This window comes from Ipomoea nil, unplaced genomic scaffold, assembly GCF_001879475.1.
Source record: "Ipomoea nil cultivar Tokyo-kokei standard unplaced genomic scaffold, Asagao_1.1 scaffold1421, whole genome shotgun sequence".
Taxonomy (NCBI): Eukaryota; Viridiplantae; Streptophyta; class Magnoliopsida; order Solanales; family Convolvulaceae; genus Ipomoea; species Ipomoea nil.
In genome coordinates, this window is record NW_017617849.1 from 570367 (window position 1) to 588511 (window position 18145).

The 18145-nt window shown below is 35.7% G+C and overlaps 2 protein-coding genes across 7 annotated transcripts; one reads left to right on the top strand and one right to left on the bottom strand.

The window, feature by feature from the left end:
• Positions 1–791: 791 nt before the first annotated feature.
• On the top strand, positions 792–1935 carry LOC109187901 (nuclear transcription factor Y subunit B-3-like). Of its 2 annotated transcripts, none has more exons than XM_019338296.1 (2): positions 792–1501; positions 1532–1935. In XM_019338296.1, the coding sequence occupies exons 1-2, from the start codon at positions 1106–1108 to the stop codon at positions 1703–1705; spliced, it is 570 nt and encodes a 189-aa protein (XP_019193841.1). In that variant the 5' UTR covers positions 792–1105; the 3' UTR covers positions 1706–1935. The 2 variants fall into 2 exon arrangements, with proteins under 2 accessions (XP_019193841.1, XP_019193843.1); XM_019338298.1 differs by having other exon boundaries at positions 792–1495; positions 1526–1935.
• Positions 1936–3803: 1868 nt separating this feature from the next.
• Positions 3804–9181, bottom strand: LOC109187899 (DNA ligase 1-like). 5 transcript variants are annotated; one of them, XM_019338295.1, is made up of 13 exons: positions 8816–9180; positions 7800–8492; positions 7630–7663; positions 6750–6829; positions 6593–6652; positions 6314–6424; positions 6033–6113; positions 5859–5936; positions 5494–5746; positions 5101–5349; positions 4871–4983; positions 4567–4597; positions 3804–4299 (listed from the first exon to the last, which is right to left on the bottom strand). In XM_019338295.1, the coding sequence occupies exons 2-13, from the start codon at positions 8430–8432 to the stop codon at positions 4142–4144; spliced, it is 1881 nt and encodes a 626-aa protein (XP_019193840.1). In that variant the 5' UTR covers positions 8433–8492; positions 8816–9180; the 3' UTR covers positions 3804–4141. The 5 variants fall into 5 exon arrangements, with proteins under 5 accessions (XP_019193840.1, XP_019193839.1, XP_019193838.1 ...); XM_019338294.1 differs by having other exon boundaries at positions 5101–5746; positions 7800–8434; positions 8870–9181; XM_019338293.1 differs by having other exon boundaries at positions 5101–5746; positions 8870–9181.
• Between the last annotated feature and the right edge of the window lie 8964 nt (positions 9182–18145).

The window sequence follows — 18145 nt, forward strand, 5'->3', positions numbered from 1 at the left end:
ACTTTAAAAAACTTAACCAATTTGGTTCTCCATTTGTTTTGCCGCTAGACATCCGTTAACTCGAGACCAAATTGGTAATATCGCTATAGTCAATGGATAATTTCAGTAATTAATTTTTAGAGAAAATGGTGCATGTGATGACTGAAATGATCCCTTGACTATAGCAAAATTACCAATTTGGTCCTGAGTTAACGGATGTCTAACGGAAAAATAATCGAAGGACCAAATTGGTTAAGATTTTTAAAGTTGAGGGACCTAATTGGTCAAAAAAAAAAAATAATCAATAACCAAATTGATAATTTCGCTAAGTCAATGGACCATCTCAATAATTAACTCTATTGGTTACTATTAAACCACTTGTTGATTGACACTTTAAAAAAAATTTATTTTTATTAATAATTTAAAAAGTACAAAGCAAAGCTTTTTTTTTTTTTTTTTTTTTTTGTACAAAAGCAAAGCTTTAAGTTTACACTAAATTAATATATATAATAAAAATGACGACTACAACAATAATAATAGTAGTAATAATAATAATAATAATAATAATAATAGAGTTTGGGAAGAATAATAGATAATAGATAATAGATGGTGGGTTCACACGACAACATCTCTTTAACAAGAGAAAATATCCGGTTACACCGCGACATGTATGGTCCAGATTTCGCTACAGCAACAGTGATCGGACGGAGTAAACTCATTCCCCGAAAAATCATTATTAACTATCTCGAACGGTCAACGTTCTCCCACGTGTCTTTCTTGATCACGTTATTATATAGCATTTGATCATACGGTGCTAATTTTTCTCCTCATAAAAATCTCCGCTTCCTCTCCCTCACTCAGTAGTCAATAGCCTTCCAAATCTCCCTCCGGCGACCTTTACTCTTCGGAGAAGTTTTCCGGTGATATTCTTTGGCCAATTCTTAAGTTTTATCATCGTTTTCAGTTCATTTCCAGTGTATCGTTGACTTTAATTTCAAGTAGCCTCTATTAACAGAGTGGACTTCAAGTGAATTGCCTTTTGCTTCATTCAGAATTTGAATTTTGTGTTTTCAAAACTCAAAAGGTTTTTAACATTATTGAAGTTTTAGTCGCAAATTCTGTGGTAATGGCGGATTCTGACAATGAATCGGGAGGGCACAGAGAAAGCTCGCCGCGAGAGCAGGACCGGTTCCTCCCAATCGCGAACGTGAGCCGTATCATGAAGAAGGCGCTCCCGGCGAACGCGAAGATTTCGAAGGACGCCAAAGAGACGGTTCAGGAGTGCGTGTCGGAGTTCATCAGTTTCATCACCGGCGAGGCATCGGACAAGTGCCAGCGAGAGAAGAGGAAGACGGTCAACGGCGACGACTTGCTGTGGGCCATGACTACGCTGGGCTTCGAAGACTACGTGGAGCCCTTGAAGGGTTACCTGCAGAGGTTTCGGGACATGGAAGGGGAGAGAACCGCCATGGTTGGACGGCAAGAGAGAGAGAGCAGCAGCGGCGGCGGCGGCAATGGCGGTGTATTGAATGCGGGAAGTGGCGCGGGCGGTTATGCCGGAGAGAGTGGTGTGTATGGCATGATGATGGGTCAGCATCATGGGCACATATACGGGTCTGGAGCTTATAATCCGATGGGTGGTGGAGGATCCGGGAATCCAGGGTCGGGTTACATCGGCTCCGGGGCCCCGCCAGCCGCTGATAGGCCTAGCCGCCTAGGTAGCTAGCTCTACTTGGACTACCTCACTACCATACCACCATGCTTGGTGGAAATGCAGAACAAAAAAAAAAAAAAAACTACCCTCATTCAATTTTTTTGAATCAAATCTTAAATTATTTTAAAATTGATTGATCAAACCATGAATTGACCAATTGTATTACAAAATAGTAAAGATTTGATACAAAATATACTATGCAAATTGTATTATCCTTTAAAAATGCATAAAGTTTTTATGTACATAATAGACCGAATAAACTTGTAATTACGAATAAAAAGGTATACATTCTATTTCTACCACGTAATTGTAAAAAATTATTTTAAAAAAATGGGGTATTATATTGCATAATGGAGGGTGAAATATCTAATTTGTTTGGTTTATTTTGATTTTTTTAATAGAATGGTGCAGAGTATATTTTAAATGAATTTTTAATACATTAAAAATAAACATTTATGCTAGTGTTTATAGTTTATCAGTTCAACATAATTATGCTAACATCCTTAATTGAGATATGACTCGAATGTAATAGTGATGTCATCTAATCACAAAGTACTTGACAAATATTTTCTTTATTAAAATCAATTCTATAATGTTTTTTTGACAGCATTATTTTGTTAAAAAATATATATGTATTGTAACCAATTATAAGTGGATTAATTGATCTAAGGTTATCCTTATCCCTGTAAAACTCTCTCATTTTTAAAAATGCGTCACACTTCCACATTATCAAATTTGTAATTTCTCCACTATTTTCTCTATATCTCTATAATATTCTCACTTACAAAAATGGTCTCACTTTTATATTATATTATAAATATAATAATAAAATAATTAATAATTTTTTTTTAAAAGACGTAATGGCCCAGTTTCTGCCATTGGCAGCAAAAGCTGTCATTAACAAACTTGCAAAAGTAACAAGTTTGCTAGCCACAGTGAATTTCAAACAAAAAATAATATTTTTTTGTATTTCCACATCATCTTGCAAAACATTGATTGGGTTGAGGACAACCTAACTACAAATTAATCAAATTCCCACACAATAATCAAATACAAATATAATTCACCAATATATAGAATAATACATTTAGACTTACAAATCTCATAAGATTACGACATTTTTTTTGTCATATGTATCAAATACTAGAAGTGTAGTTGAGCAGAGCCAAGTTCTACAAACTTAAAACTTGATGTTCAGTCCAAAGTTCAAAGTTTAGCTGCAGTTCAATTGGTGTTTTTAAAATTGAAGTTCATCTCAACTCAAGTTTTAAGCTAAGTTTAAATAGACTTATTAAAAGTAGTGTAAAGACACCTACATCTATATTTGATCCTCCATTCTACTTTTTCTCTTTTTTATTTTTAAATACATTTATTCTCAAACTTAAAAAAATAAATAAATAAAAAATAAAAAATAAAAAAAGAGAAAGAAACGTTCTACCACCAAAAGATAATAAAAGTGTTGGTCACATTTTAAAAATAAAAAAAAAAAAAAATTGAAGGTCAAATTAGAACTTTTTAAAGATCAATGTACAATCTCAAGTAGTTCAAAAACTTATTTGACACTTTAACGGTTTGATCCAATCTACTAAATATACAAATATAATATAGTAAATTTGTAATTTTATGTTCATAATGCTTGTACAATATTTCTAAAAAAAAAAATAATAATAACTCTTATGTATGACCGCCTTATATGAGACATGTAATACTTTTCTACAAATCTTAAGCCCACAGGACCCCGCCTCAAGAGCTACTGCGGAGGTAGTACTTAGCAATCAACCCACCGGTCAATCCTAATCTTCATGTGCACACAAAGAATCCAATTCAGACCTTTCATCATCATCTTCATGTGCACACAAAGAATCCAATTCAGACCTTTCATCATCCTTACGCCTTTTTCCCATACATGTTTCTAGTGAAAAATTCAAACCCCCACACTCCCACCTCCAATCATGACCTTTAAGTCATGCAACGAACCAACTACCCTAATCCCGAGCTGAGACAAATCACTACTTAATTACACCATTGGAGGCTTCAAAAGCAGGGACAGTTCACCAACCATTCCACATGCTGGCAAATGAATGAGGGCCATAATGCAGAAAATCTGGAATACACAATATTATCACCAGTATCTTTGCCACCTTTCTCTACTCTACTGCAGGATATGAGTATATGTTGCAGCGAAAATACAGCAGCAAGAGATCCCAAGGAAGAAAAGGAAAGAAAAACACAGCTAGTAAACAAGATCCTACAAATTTTTGTTACAGAGAAAGCAGCTTTAATCCTTGCAGCACAGCTTAAGCACTACTACCTCTCAAATCCCCTAGTCTTTTACAGGTGAATGGAATAGCAATTAGGAAATTATAGTTGGCTTAATTTAGGAATGGACAGACAACATTGCACAGCTAAATGAGAAATGACGGGTGTGGAGGCACATATCCACTCTGTTCAAGTAGTATCTACACCTTGGCTAGAAGGCTGTCTATCATCTTTTACAGCGCCGCCTTCATCTTCCTCGTCTGCTTCTGCTAGTCTCGTAAGCTCATCCTGGATCATCTCCTTTATAGATGCTTTTCTTGCCTTAAGTTCTGTATTGAATTGCTTAGCTGCATAACAAGAATGCACACGAAAATGTAAAAGGAGAAACTTTGCACACAATGTTTCATACAAAAATACAATTATTCAAAACGACAAATATGTCAACTGCCCCCGCTTTTTGCTTGCAGCATTTTCTTATAATCAATGCAATTTTGTTTTTTTTTTTTTTGGGTTTTTTTTAATGGGGAACTTCGATGGCTACTCTTTGGAATGAGTAACTGAGCTTTATCCTTGTACACAAAATGATGCACATAAAAGGGGTTACAGGAACATACCCAATTGCTTTACAACATCGGTGAATGTGGCCTGCAATATGAAACAGGGAAGCGTCGCTATCAATCCTTTCATGAAATAAAAAATATATGATCTGAAATTATGCGAACCACACATAATGTACATTTGTCTTGAATACGTATTCATGAAAATTTTATATCAATAACCTATGTTTGTATAGATATAAGATATTTATGTGTGTTATTCTTAACAAATTTGAATACAACTCCCACGGTTTCAAGTACCACTTGTAAGTGTCATTTTGTCCCATCATTTTAAGAATGATTCATCATATCAAAACCTCACCGTGTTGAAATCAACTTCTTTAAGGATTTCACATATTGCTTCTTTCAGCTCATCATCAGTTGGCTTTAATTTTTCCTCTTTGGGTTGCTCTTTACCTTTCACAGTTTTTTTCCCTGAAGGATAACCAAAATAGATAGAATAACAATTATGTGGTTATACAGTATGCAAAAGGACAGAATTGCAAGAATTTATCATCCTAAGTAAAATACCAAACTAATAAAAATTCTTACCTGTGCTTTCCTTGGAAGCAGACTTCTTTGGAGTTGAGGACTTAACTTTTTTAACTTCAGTGTTTTTCTTCCTTGAGGACACTTTTGAACTTTCATCATTGCCATCGCTAACCTTAGATTGACTTGATGTTTTGCTAGGAGTCTTTTTAGGAGTTGCAACACTCTTCTTAGATTTTCCAGCAGGTTCCTTCTTTGACGAAGTTTTCTTAGAAGTTTCTTTTTGTTTAGGCTTTTCCTCCTCCGATTCATCTTTAGATTCCTTCTTTGACGAAGATTTCTTAGAAGTCTCTTTTCGTTTAGGCTTTTCCTCCTCAGATTCATCTTTAGATTCCTTCTTTGACGAAGATTTCTTAGAAGTCTCTTTTTGTTTAGGCTTTTCCTCCTCAGCTTCATCTTTAGGTTCCTTCTTTGATGTTGACTTCTTTGAACTTCGTTTTTCTTTTTTCTTTTCCTCCTCGGACTCGTCTTCAGATTCATTGTTCTCGTCGCTTTCAGCATGCTCTGAAATCTCATCTTCTGATTTGTCAGGACCACCATTTGCTTTTGTTTCTTCGTGTTCTTCTTCTGATTCTTCCTCCGACCCATCTTCAGATTCATGTGTATTCTTCTTCTCACCCTTTTTAGATGCAGATGAAGTCCTCTGTCTCTGCAGAAAACACATCGAATAAGCTCATAGTGTAAAGCCAATATCCTTTATCGTGAAGGAACTATGAATATACCAAAGTATTGGTAGAATGCAATTAAGGACCAAAAAGTACCTTAGCTGAGCCTTTCGCATTTCCAGATGCTGATGATCCACTTTTATTGCTAACCCTCTTACGTTTGCCCTTACTTGCCTGCTCAACACAAACGACATGAAAGCAGGTATTTAAGAAATAACAAAACGAAACCAAAAGTTCCTAACTAAATCAGCAGAACTTGAGTGGAAGAACCTGTTCTTTCTCAGCAAGCAACTCGGAAGTTGTAGCTTGTGGAGCCTCCAAAAAGTCCATCAACTTTACAATTACATCTTCCTGCAGATACAAATGATGCAAGACTTAAGACTTAAGATCATCGATTAGTTTCCATCGAGTAGTCCATTTTCAAGAAATCGTTTCAGATGAACGTTTATCAGAAAGAGAACAAGCTTGCAACCAAAATATACTTAGTAAGGATGATTATAATCTACTAATCTGTTTCTAAAATTACCATAAAGAAGACAGAATCAACAAACCTTCCTCGATGTAGCCTTGGTAACAGGTATATCAAGTACATCGCAAAATTCCAATAACTTCTCTTTTACACACTTGTCAAGTTTTTCTTTCACCTTCATCTTTTGCTTGTCCTGATATAATAAAAATGAAATTTTATTTACCAGTTCACTTGCTCCATCAAAAAGAAGAAATTAACAGAGAACAAGCAACTAAACCATATTAAATACACAACTGCTCAGTAAAATGAAAATAGAATGCCATAAAGCAAATTAAACTTTGCTGAATGGATCTTTCATTACCTCATTTTCATGCCACACAAAGCCAGAAAACCTTAATATGTTACTCTTAATCTGAGCAGCCTGAAAAAAGAAAAGTACAAGTATGGATTATAAAACTGGATTCAACATTACAGCAAGAGAGTATGTAGGATAACTGAGCTAATATTCAGTATATCACCTTTCCTCTCCTTCCAAAAAGTATTGTGTGAAGCAATTTCAAGGTGTCATCACTCTTCTTTCTGGATAACTTGAACGCCACTGAAACAGAAAATGTTGTTTCGTAATAGCAGTAAGTAGTTATGAACAGTATCAGTGAATAGCATATAAAGGCAAGGTGAGTACAAGATGTTTCCATATTGTCCAAAATCTACCAAAATTAAAAAGAAAACCAAAACATGAAGAAAAACAGAAACAAAAACAAAAAAAAACAAAAAAAAACAACCAGGAAGAAATACAAGGCAATGTGCCAAGAACATTCTAATAAGAGTAGAGGTTAAATCCACTAAGCCTTCTTTCATAATTCAATCTCCATCTACCGCCACTAGTTTGAGAGTATTCCCTTGTTAGGTTGAACTTTATTTTTCTACAAATACAAGTGCCAAATACTCCTCTATCACTTACATGCAGTTCATGTCATTTGACATTGTCCAACTTAAATTTGCTCACAATATTCAACCACTATAGAAAGTATAAAACTTCAATTTCCCTACAGAAAGCTCATCTATTGCCCTAACTTCAAAACCCATAGTCAAGAGATTCATCCTACTCCCTAGTAACAAAGGGTCAGACCGATAATCCAATCCCAACTAGTAACTACTCCCTAGTCCCTAGTAACAACTAACAAAGGGCCCAAAGATAATATTTATTGATTGCACTCACCCTGACATCAACTGCAAGAGAGATCATGTTATCACATTGGAGAGAACCAAATATGCTGGTCAAATTACACTCAAGCAGCATAAGTGAAATGTTTTATATCCTACTGAAAGGATGTACATGCACAAAAATGCATACTTAGAAAAGAAACATGGAAGCAGTAGGATGGTATCATGATATACCATTTGGAATGTCCTTCAGTGCAGTTCCACGGCCCTGCACACCAGACCTAAAGTTTCAGTTCTCCAATAGGACATCAAATTTAACTGCACAGAGCTAAGATAATGAAAATAAAAAGGAAAAAAGAAAAACAAGAAAAAATAAATAAAATCAATACTAGAAATTAAAGCACCTTTTCTATGTGGAATTCCTTGACAGAATCTTTCTCAATAGATGCTACCAGCCTTTCCACAGATTTTCGTTCACGGACAGGACGATCGATTGTAGGTGCTGCAGGAGTTTTGGGTTCCTTCTCCTTCTTCCCTTCCCCTTCTTTCTTTTTTTCTTTGCCTTTCTCTCCAGAACCACTTTTTGATTTAGCACCCTTTTTCCCCTTTTTCTCCACTTTAGGCTGTTCAGACTCCTTTTCTTCTACCTCCTTCGAACCATCTGTCTCTTCTTCAACATTATCTTCATTTTCCTTGCTTGCTTCTTCCCCCACTTGGTCTTCCTCCATTTGCTCATCCTTGGCCTCCAACTTTTCTTCCTCCATTTTGTTTCCCTCATCTCCAGTTTCTTCCTCTTCTGCTTCTTCTTTTTCTATTTTATCTTCTTTAGGTTCATTGCTTTCCTTCACTTCTTTTGTATCCACATCCATTTTCTCAGCCTCCGCCTTATCACCTTCCTTGCTATCCTCTTCCATGTCCTTTACACCATTGTTTTCCTCCTCTTTTTTCTCCTCAGCAGCCTCATTGTTTCCCTCAAGGGGTGCATTCCCATTTGCAGCGGCATCTGGCAACTCAGACACAGTATCTTCCTCTCCCATAACTTATGGCAGTTGAAGCAATGCACCAAAGAAAAATCCTTTCATCAGTAACAAAATTAGCTGCATATAAAATTAAGTAACAAACAGAGAATAAACAACTAAATTACTAGTGTTTCTAACGATAGGTGCAGCCAAACAATGGGTAGGAGAAAAACCAGAAAGATATACGCATCAAGTCCGAAAAATCAAACGAAACAAGAATAAAGATAACCTAAAGAGACAGCAGAAAGAACACATGAATTACAATAAAACTTGTAAAATTACGAAACCCTAAGCCGCAAAGATCCCATCTTTTATCTAATTCTCGCACAAAAGGAAGAAAATTTAACCGGAGAAACGAAAAGGCAGGAAATTTACGCAAAACACAAGTAAAATTTAAGAACCTGCAGCGATTTTAAGAGCTAAATTCGGAGATTACAGAGCTCTGCAAGACATACACTGAATCACTAGTCTTGTTTTCTTTCCTCAAAAGAGTTCCCTTTTCTAACGTTTTTAATTTTGACACTCCAAACTTCAGTGTCGGGGTGCCGTCGGTGAGATGGGTGGTTCTTGAGGGACTGTAATTTATAGTGCGGACTTGAAATCCGGATTTCAGAAGGAGTTGAATGCCATGTCGGACGGGACTACGGGGAGACACACGGCGGAACTCTAAAAGAGGAATTCATCAAACGGGTGCGAGAATTTTGCGGTGGGCATCTAAAAAAGGAAGGGTGGAGATTGCATATTCGCTTTCAGCTGGGATGAGTAACCGGCAACTGGAGAAAATCCAGAACTCTTCCATCCTCTGGTCTTGTTAGCGTTGACTTCTCCCAAAAGGTTGAGTCCCAACTCTAAGGGTCCCACACTCCGACTCGACAGAATATTGTGAGAATATGTAAATTACTGTGACTCAATGATTCAACAGACAGAATCAAATGCTAGTGCGCACAAGGAATCTGTCCACTTTGAACATAATTCTCACTCCCAAATACTGGTTGTTAGCGTTGACTGCTTATAGGGGTGGGCATTAGTCGGGTTGGTTAATTTTGGGCACTCGAAATTTTCTATTGTAAATTTTGATACTCAAAGGCTGAACTCGAAATTTTTTATTGTGAATTTTGGTACTTAAGACCGAATCCAAAATTTTCTATTGTAAATTTTGGTACTCAAAAGTCGAATTGAAATAATAATAAGTTATTTTGGATGTGGATGGATAGAATAGTTTGAACAAATAAATAAAGAATATTGATGCAAAATCAGAATTGTGAAATAAAGTAATTGTTACAACTTAAAAAAGTTTGATAATATTACAACAATTTAACATGAAACAGCAATAATAATAAAAATGCATAAAGTTGTTCTTGTCATTCCATCCTCAAATTCCATGTTTGCTACAATATAAATTAATAAAGACAAAAGAAAAGTGAGATCAATATAATTTTTTTTATCAACTTAATACTCAAAATCTTTAATTGAGGAAGTGGAAAAATATCAAATTTAAGCATTACAATATACTTGGATACACATCATATATAGAGTTAGATTCACAAAATCTCTGTTAGTGAAGAAAAATAATATCTATATTTATATTACATATATCTTCTAGAATATTTTATATATGTATTCATAATTATTTCCATATTCTTAGGATCATAGTTTAGGTAAATTCCTAGATGATTGGTTCTCTTACCTTTCTCACTTTTCCTACCGTTAGCTTAGTTGTATATATATACACACATTGTATTCTTCTTTCAATACACAACTTATATGCAATATATATTTTTCATATTTCTCTGCAACAATGCTTGCAGTTTATTCTCAATTCCTTACATGGTATCAGTAGAATTTTTTTTCCCTAATAATTTGTTTTTCTGCTGCTCTCTTTTGGCCTCATCACTTCACGCCAATGACCACTCCTTCAGATTCTTCAAACCAACACACAAATCCCATCACCACCATTAATACTCATGAAGACTCAACCTCTGCTAAGCAATCACAACACCATGTTGTTCCTTTTGATGCGGAGAATCCCTATTATCTACATTCTTCTGATGGTACAGGCGCCACTCTCGTTGGAAACATTCTTACCGGCATTGAAAACTACAATCCATGGGCTCGGGCAATCACGATGGCATTGAAAGGCCGCAATAAATTTTGTTTTGTTGATGGCTCCCTTCCTATGCCAGACTCTACCCATCCCGATCATGCTCGTTGGCACCGCGTAAACAATATGGTGATGTCTTGGCTCCTTAATTCTATACATCCATCCCTTTCACACACAGTTTTATATGCCCCAGATGCTGCCTCAGTTTGGACAGATTTAAAAGATCGTTTCTTTACATCAAATGGACCTCGTATCTATGATATTGAGAAACGCATTGCAACTTGTTACCAAAAAGATGCGTCCATTGCAGATTACCACAATCAGTTGAGTGCCCTGTGGGATGAATTAAATCTGTTAGATCCTCCTCCTAAATGTTCATGCTCTGCTCGACATGACTACATTGCACAAATTGAACGCCGCCGGTTGATGCAGTTTCTCATGGGACTTCGAGAAACTTTTGCTCAACCACGGAGTCAATTGCTGCTCAACAACACTCTTCCCACTGTGAAAAATGCATACAACTTACTACTACAGGATGAATCCCAACGTATACAAAGTGGTAATGGTGGCCATTCTACAGAACATTCTGCTCTTCAAGCTACAAACACACAACATCCACAATTTGTTGCTGCTGCCAACCTATCATCTGCGAGCAATATCCATACATCTGCTTCCACTTCTCGTTCTAACAACAATCGATCTCGGACAAAGTGTGCACACTGTGGGATCCCTGGCCATACACAACAATCTTGTTACAAGCTGCATGGATATCCCCCTGGACACAAATTTTACAAAAAAAGGTAATACAAATAGCCAACCTATGGGGACACCATCAACTTCGTCAGAGATCTCTTCCGATTCCATTCAGCAATTACTTCGACTTTTACGAGAGGTAAAAGAGCCTAAAGCAAACCTTGTTGGTAAGTCTATTGCTCTAACTTCTATTTTTAATTTTTCCAATGAATGGGTCATTGACACAGGTGCTACTGATCATGTCTGTTTTAACCCATCTATTTTAAATAATTTATCTATGCCTAATAATATGGTGACTAATATATCTGTTCCAAATGGTGTTACTATTCCGGTCTATGGTGTTGGTAATGCTCGCCTATCTTCGACTGTTGTTTTACTTGATGTTTTATATGTCCCGACTTTTAAATTTAACTTATTATCTGTACAAAAATTGGCTAAAGATTCCAATTGTACCGTTATTTTTTTCCCTAATTATTGTGTGTTTCAGGACCTTTCAACGAAGACGGAGATTGGTCGGGGCCATGAACGCAATGGTTTATACTTTTTTAGTTCTCCACCACACCCCGCTGCATTACTCACCATTACACCTAATACATGGCATGCTAGATTTGGTCATCCATCACATTCTGTTTTTAAACACTTAATTTCTATTTTGGGTTGTTCTGATTTTCAAGATCCTTGTGATGTTTGTCACATTTCCAAACAGACACGTTTATCTTTTCCTATTAGTCATACTTCTACTTCTGCTTGCTTTGATTTGATTCATGTTGATATTTGGGGTAAATATTCTACTCCAACTCGTACTGGACATCATTATTTCTTAACTATCGTTGATGATTTTTCTAGGGCAACATGGACATTTTTAATGAAATATAAATCTGATGCTTTCTTATTACTTGTTCGTTTTTTATCATATGTAAAAAACCATTTCAACACATGTGTTAAAACTTTTCGTTGTGACAATGGCTCTGAATTTACACAAACTGATTTTCAAAACATCTTACTTCAAAATGGTATTTTACAACAACTTAGTTGTCCTGGGACACCTCAACAAAATGGGGTTGTCGAACGCAAGCATCGCCATCTCCTTAATGTGGCACGTGCTTTACGCTTCCAAGCGGGCCTACCCTCAAATTTTGGGGTGATTGTGTTTTAACCGCTACTTACATTATCAACCGTACCCCTACCCCAAACTTACAAAATAAAACTCCTTTTGAAATTCTTTTTGGTTGTTCTCCTGATTTCACCATTTTACGTACTTTTGGTTGCTTGTGTTATGCTTCTACTATACAATATCATCCTAATAAGTTCAATCCTAGGGCCAAGCGTTGCATTTTTCTTGGCTACCCTCAAGGTCAAAAAGCTTACAGGTTATATGATCTTGACTCTCAGAAAATTTTGGTAAGTCGCGATGTTGTCTTCTATGAAACTATTTTTCCTTTTAAAAATGATCCTAATTTATTTGATCAATCAACACTCACCCCTATATTGCCATTACCCATACCATCCATTGAAACACACAATACCCCAATTACCAAACCTCTTCCTGAAAACCCCATACCACCCATTGAAGCACATGGTACTCCAACTACTTCACCTATTCCTAAGAATTCTAATGCCACTCCTCACATACCTACCTTACCAGAAAATCCTCCACCTGAGGTTAATTCTCCTATGCTTAACCCACCCATCCCCACGCAAGTGCAACCTATCCAACAACGATCTCAAAGGCAACGAAAGCCTCCTAGTTACCTCTCTGACTACCAATGCAACATGACCACATCCACAAAATATCCCATCTCCAACTTTCTCAACTTTAAACCATACACTGAAGACCACATCTGCTTCATAAACAACATTTCTAAAGAAATCGAACCCTCTTCCTTCTCAGCTGCACAAAAAGACCCTAAATGGCAACAAGCCATGGAAGAAGAAATTCGTGCTCTAGAAGCCAATCACACTTGGTCTTTAACCACTCTACCACCTGGTAAGTCTGCTATTGGTTGTCGATGGGTTTACCGTATTAAATATAACCCTGATGGTTCTGTAGAGCGATACAAAGCTCGCCTAGTCGCCAAAGGATACTCTCAACTTGAAGGGTTGGACTTCACTGATGTCTTTGCCCCTGTCACTAAGCTTGTCACCGTTCGTACAGTTCTAAGCATCGCAGCTGCACAAAGATGGGCTACCCATCAACTTGATGTCTCAAATGCCTTTCTTCATGGCACTCTTCATGAAGAAGTTTATATGCAGGTCCCTCCCGGTTTTGGGCGAAAGGGGGAGAATCGCGTTTGTCGTCTCCACAAATCTCTTTATGGGCTTAAACAAGCATCCCGATCTTGGTTCACAACTTTCTCCACATCCCTCACTAATGCTGGCTTCACACAATCTAAAGCAGATTATTCCATGTTCACTTATAGACGAGGTCATTTTCTAACCATATTGCTTGTTTATGTTGATGATATTGTAATTACAGGGAATGATCCGACTATCATTACTATCCTCAAACGTTACCTTGCACAACAATTCCAGCTCAAAGACTTGGGTCCATTAAAATACTTCCTTGGAATAGAAGTTGCACGATCCTCTCTTGGAATCTTCCTAAATCAACGGAAGTATACTCTTGAGATTCTCTCCGATACTGGCCTATTAGCTTGCAAACCCGCCTCAACTCCCATAGAGGTTAACCACCAACTCACTCCTGATACTGGTGAACCTCTTACTGACCCCTCCATATATAGAAGATTGATTGGTCGTCTGCTCTACCTTACGGTCACTCGACCAGATATCACTTATGCAGTCAATCTTCTTTCTCAATTCATGTCCGCACCACGTGACACACATTGGCACGCTGCTCTTCGAGTTGTGCGTTATCTCAAAATGTCTCCTGCTCGTGGTATCATATTATCCACGAATAACTCCTTAAAATTACATGCATATTGTGATGCTGACTGGGCCTCTTGTCCAACCACACGACGCTCAACTACAGGATATTGTACTTTCCTAGGAACAAGTCCGCTATCCTGGCGAACAAAGAAGCAAACCACAGTTTCTCGATCCTCTGCTGAAGCTGAATATCGTGCCATGGCAAGTGCAGCAAGTGAAATTACATGGCTCCAACTACTCTTATCCGAACTAGATATACCAGCTCATCCTGCACATTTACATTGTGACAATCAAGCATCTCTCCACATTGCCAACAATCCCGTCTTCCATGAACGAACCAAGCATGTCGAAATTGATTGTCATTTCGTTCGAGAAAAGATTTCTTCTGGTACACTACGCACCACTTTCGTTCCATCTAATCAACAACTCGCCGACATCTTCACAAAGGGCCTCCTCCCTCAAACATTCAACGCCATTACTTCCAAGCTCATGTACCACCCTTGAGCTTGAGGGGGAGTGAAGAAAAATAATATCTATATTTATATTACATATATCTTCTAGAATATTTTATATATGTATTCATAATTATTTCCATATTCTTAGGATCATAGTTTAGGTAAATTCCTAGATGATTGGTTCTCTTACCTTTCTCACTTTTCCTACCGTTAGCTTAGTTGTATATATATACACACATTGTATTCTTCTTTCAATACACAACTTATATGCAATATATATTTTTCATCTTTCTTTGCAACAATGCTTGCAGTTTATTCTCAATTCCTTACAGTTAGACATACATTAGATACGAGAAACATATATGAGAAAGATATTCAAACATTTAAAACTAGAATATTCATCATTTATGAAAATGTCAAAAATTAAAACATCTTAAAATTTGATGTTAAAAATAACAAGAAGAATAATTAATGGAAACCAAAGTTGAAAATGCCAAAATTCATCACTCCATCACAAAATATGAAAACTATTCCAACTTGTTATTAAATTTAAGAAAGTTATTGACAAAAATAAATAATTCAATCAAAGGTTATTGAAATACTTCAAATGGTCAAATTTATTGCATACTGAAAATGAGAATGAATAAGATTATAAAGATTCAACAAAAAATTATCTTTGTAAAATCAACTAATTATAATTAATCACTATCAATATTTATGAAAATAAATTATACATCCTTGTGCATTTGAAAATAAGTAGGAATGTAGGATATGATTTTAGGAAGGTTTTGGTTAGTAAAATTAGCATAACTAACACAAAAGGATCTACGAAGAAAAAATAACAATGAAAAATAATTGCACAACATTGTTTAAAATTGACAATTTTCTACACTACCCTACGCATGTCACAATGAATCATTTTATAGTATATGTTTTCTTTTAAATAAATTATATAGAAAATTTTATTTTGTTAGAACAAATTATAAAGTTGGAAAATAAATCCCACTATTTAAAAAAAAAAAAAGGATTGAAACAGAAAAAATCCAAACATATGAATGTTTAATCCACTTGAATAGAGAATTATAACATTGTTTATTTTATCTTGTATAGGTTTTTCATAGAGCAAGACCGTATCTTATTATTAAAAAAAAAAGTAGTAAGATACTAGGAGTCCACTCAGACTCTTTCTAAGAGTTACAATTAAATGTAAAAACATGAATGAAATTTACCTTAATCATCTGCTCCAATTTTGAGGAATACTTTGACAACGACTTTTGGACAACTACAAATCTGCGGTTTCCACCTTCTCAAAACCCTAAAGCTGAGAAGATATATGAGTGTTGATCTATTAACCTATGTGACTGGTAAGATATGAAAATTGTAGATATGCAATTCAATTTTTATTTCTTTTTTTCTAAACAAACATCAAGAGAATGAAGAAGAAGGCATATTTGAGCAACTTTGATATCATATTTTAAAACTCAAATATATCATAGTATGAAAAACAATTTAGAAAATAAAACATACCACTTCCTCCGTGATCTTTAACTCCAATGATATCGACAATCGCGAAAAAAACTTCTATGCCTATAATATTTTCAGAAACATCCAGATCTGCAAGAAGAATTGTGGGGAGGTAATTAGTATAGGATTGATATGTAGACTTGAGACAAAGTATGTTGGTAATGGAGATCAAAGATTCCTATTAGAGAAAGAGCTATTAGTAGAGTTTGAGAATATAGAGTTCTTAGATATGAGAGAGTAGAGAACTGAGGAGTTTGAGACTTTTAGGGTGAAGGGGAGGAGAAATGGAAAGAGTAAATTTTGGGAAAGTGAAAAGTCGGAAGACTAGGAAGTGGGAACCCTAGACCCGGGAAGACTAGGAAGTGAGAACCCTAGACCCAAGCCGATTGAGGGCATCTTCAAGCATCAATAATTGAGGATTTAATTGGTCAAAATTGATAATTGAAGACTAATTTGATAATTACGACATAGTCGATTGACTAAAACGGTCATTAATTAATTATTTCACCACGCATCTACCACTATTACTTTTGAAGGAACCTTAACTCTTTTCCATTTTGAAGATAAAATGGTATTTTTAGTCCTTCAATTTTTTCATAATGGTAAAGTCAATACTTTAATTATAAGGGTAGTGATATTTAGTCCATGAATTGTTCATGTAATGGTCATTTTAGTACATTACATCAGGCATATGTTAAAATCTAATGTTGATATAGAAGTAATTTGTAAATTCATTTGCTTCTCCTAAAGCACAAGTTAGATAAGTATATAATTGAATATGAAATATGTTGTGAGTATTTGCCATAGACAAAAATGCCAAAAGAAAATATTATAATACTAAAAAGTTGATTCTCCAATATTGAAAAAAGTTCTTATGGTAATTGCATGAGGCATTTTACTCTCATAAATCCAAATGGTACCCATGGATTCACCTTTATCTACTCCATTCTCCATTTCCCATATTCTCTTACTTTTTCAACATAAATTTTTTTGACAAATTCGGTTATGCCCATCCAAACAACTCTCAACCTAAATCCGATCATCCAAAAACATCATTCTTTCATCCTCCCCATTTTTCTTATATTGAACAACAATGGAGACATGTAAGGGACATATCACATATCAAACATTAAAAATGTTTATATTGGTCAAGGAAACTTAACATATATTGTTAAATATTGTTCTTGTGTGCTTTCTTGTATTTGAATTATTGAATTGTATACATATTGCTCTCTTTTATCCACAATGTCCGGACTTCTCAGCCGCACTAATTGAAATTGTGGTATTTGAATACAATTTATTGTAGTTGAAGTTGTAACTATTTATTGCACATGAATGTACTGTAATATACAAAGTATATTGTTTTTTTCTTTGGCTTCTCTGTAATTTCATATAAATGAATTTTCATAAATCTACATCAAATTTTAATAGATACATGATCAAATTTTAATAGATACATGGGGTGAAAGACTAGAATGATCACCATTGTGAAAATTCAATGACTAAATAGTGTCATCTTCATAATTAAATGACCAAGTTTACCATTTATGGTACAATTGAATGACTAAATGACACGGGCCTAGAGTCCGGCGCAGTGACCAATACTCGTGCGACGTCCTGGACCCTCTTACCATGTGGACTAATCTTACCTGCCAAACTGGATTCACCCCATCATGGGCTCATAAAGGGAATGACAATAGCTCTCGACTAGTTGCTCTTCGAATTGTCGCAGTCCCCTTCATAGTCAAGTCCAAGATCAACTACAAGCTCTCCTAACATAATCGGGTCGACATGTCTAATTCGACCATACCTTAGCATCTAAGGCAAAACAGGTTAACGCTAATGTCACTCCCTATCTTTTTATGGCAAGCTAATCAGTTAGCCCGTTAATTTTTTAGATCTAACTAAGTCACGCAAACACTATATATAAAGAGGCTATTTTCCCATTTCTTTACTGTATAAATACACAGAGGTGTATCAAGGATTATACCTGAAAATCTGAAATATGGCGT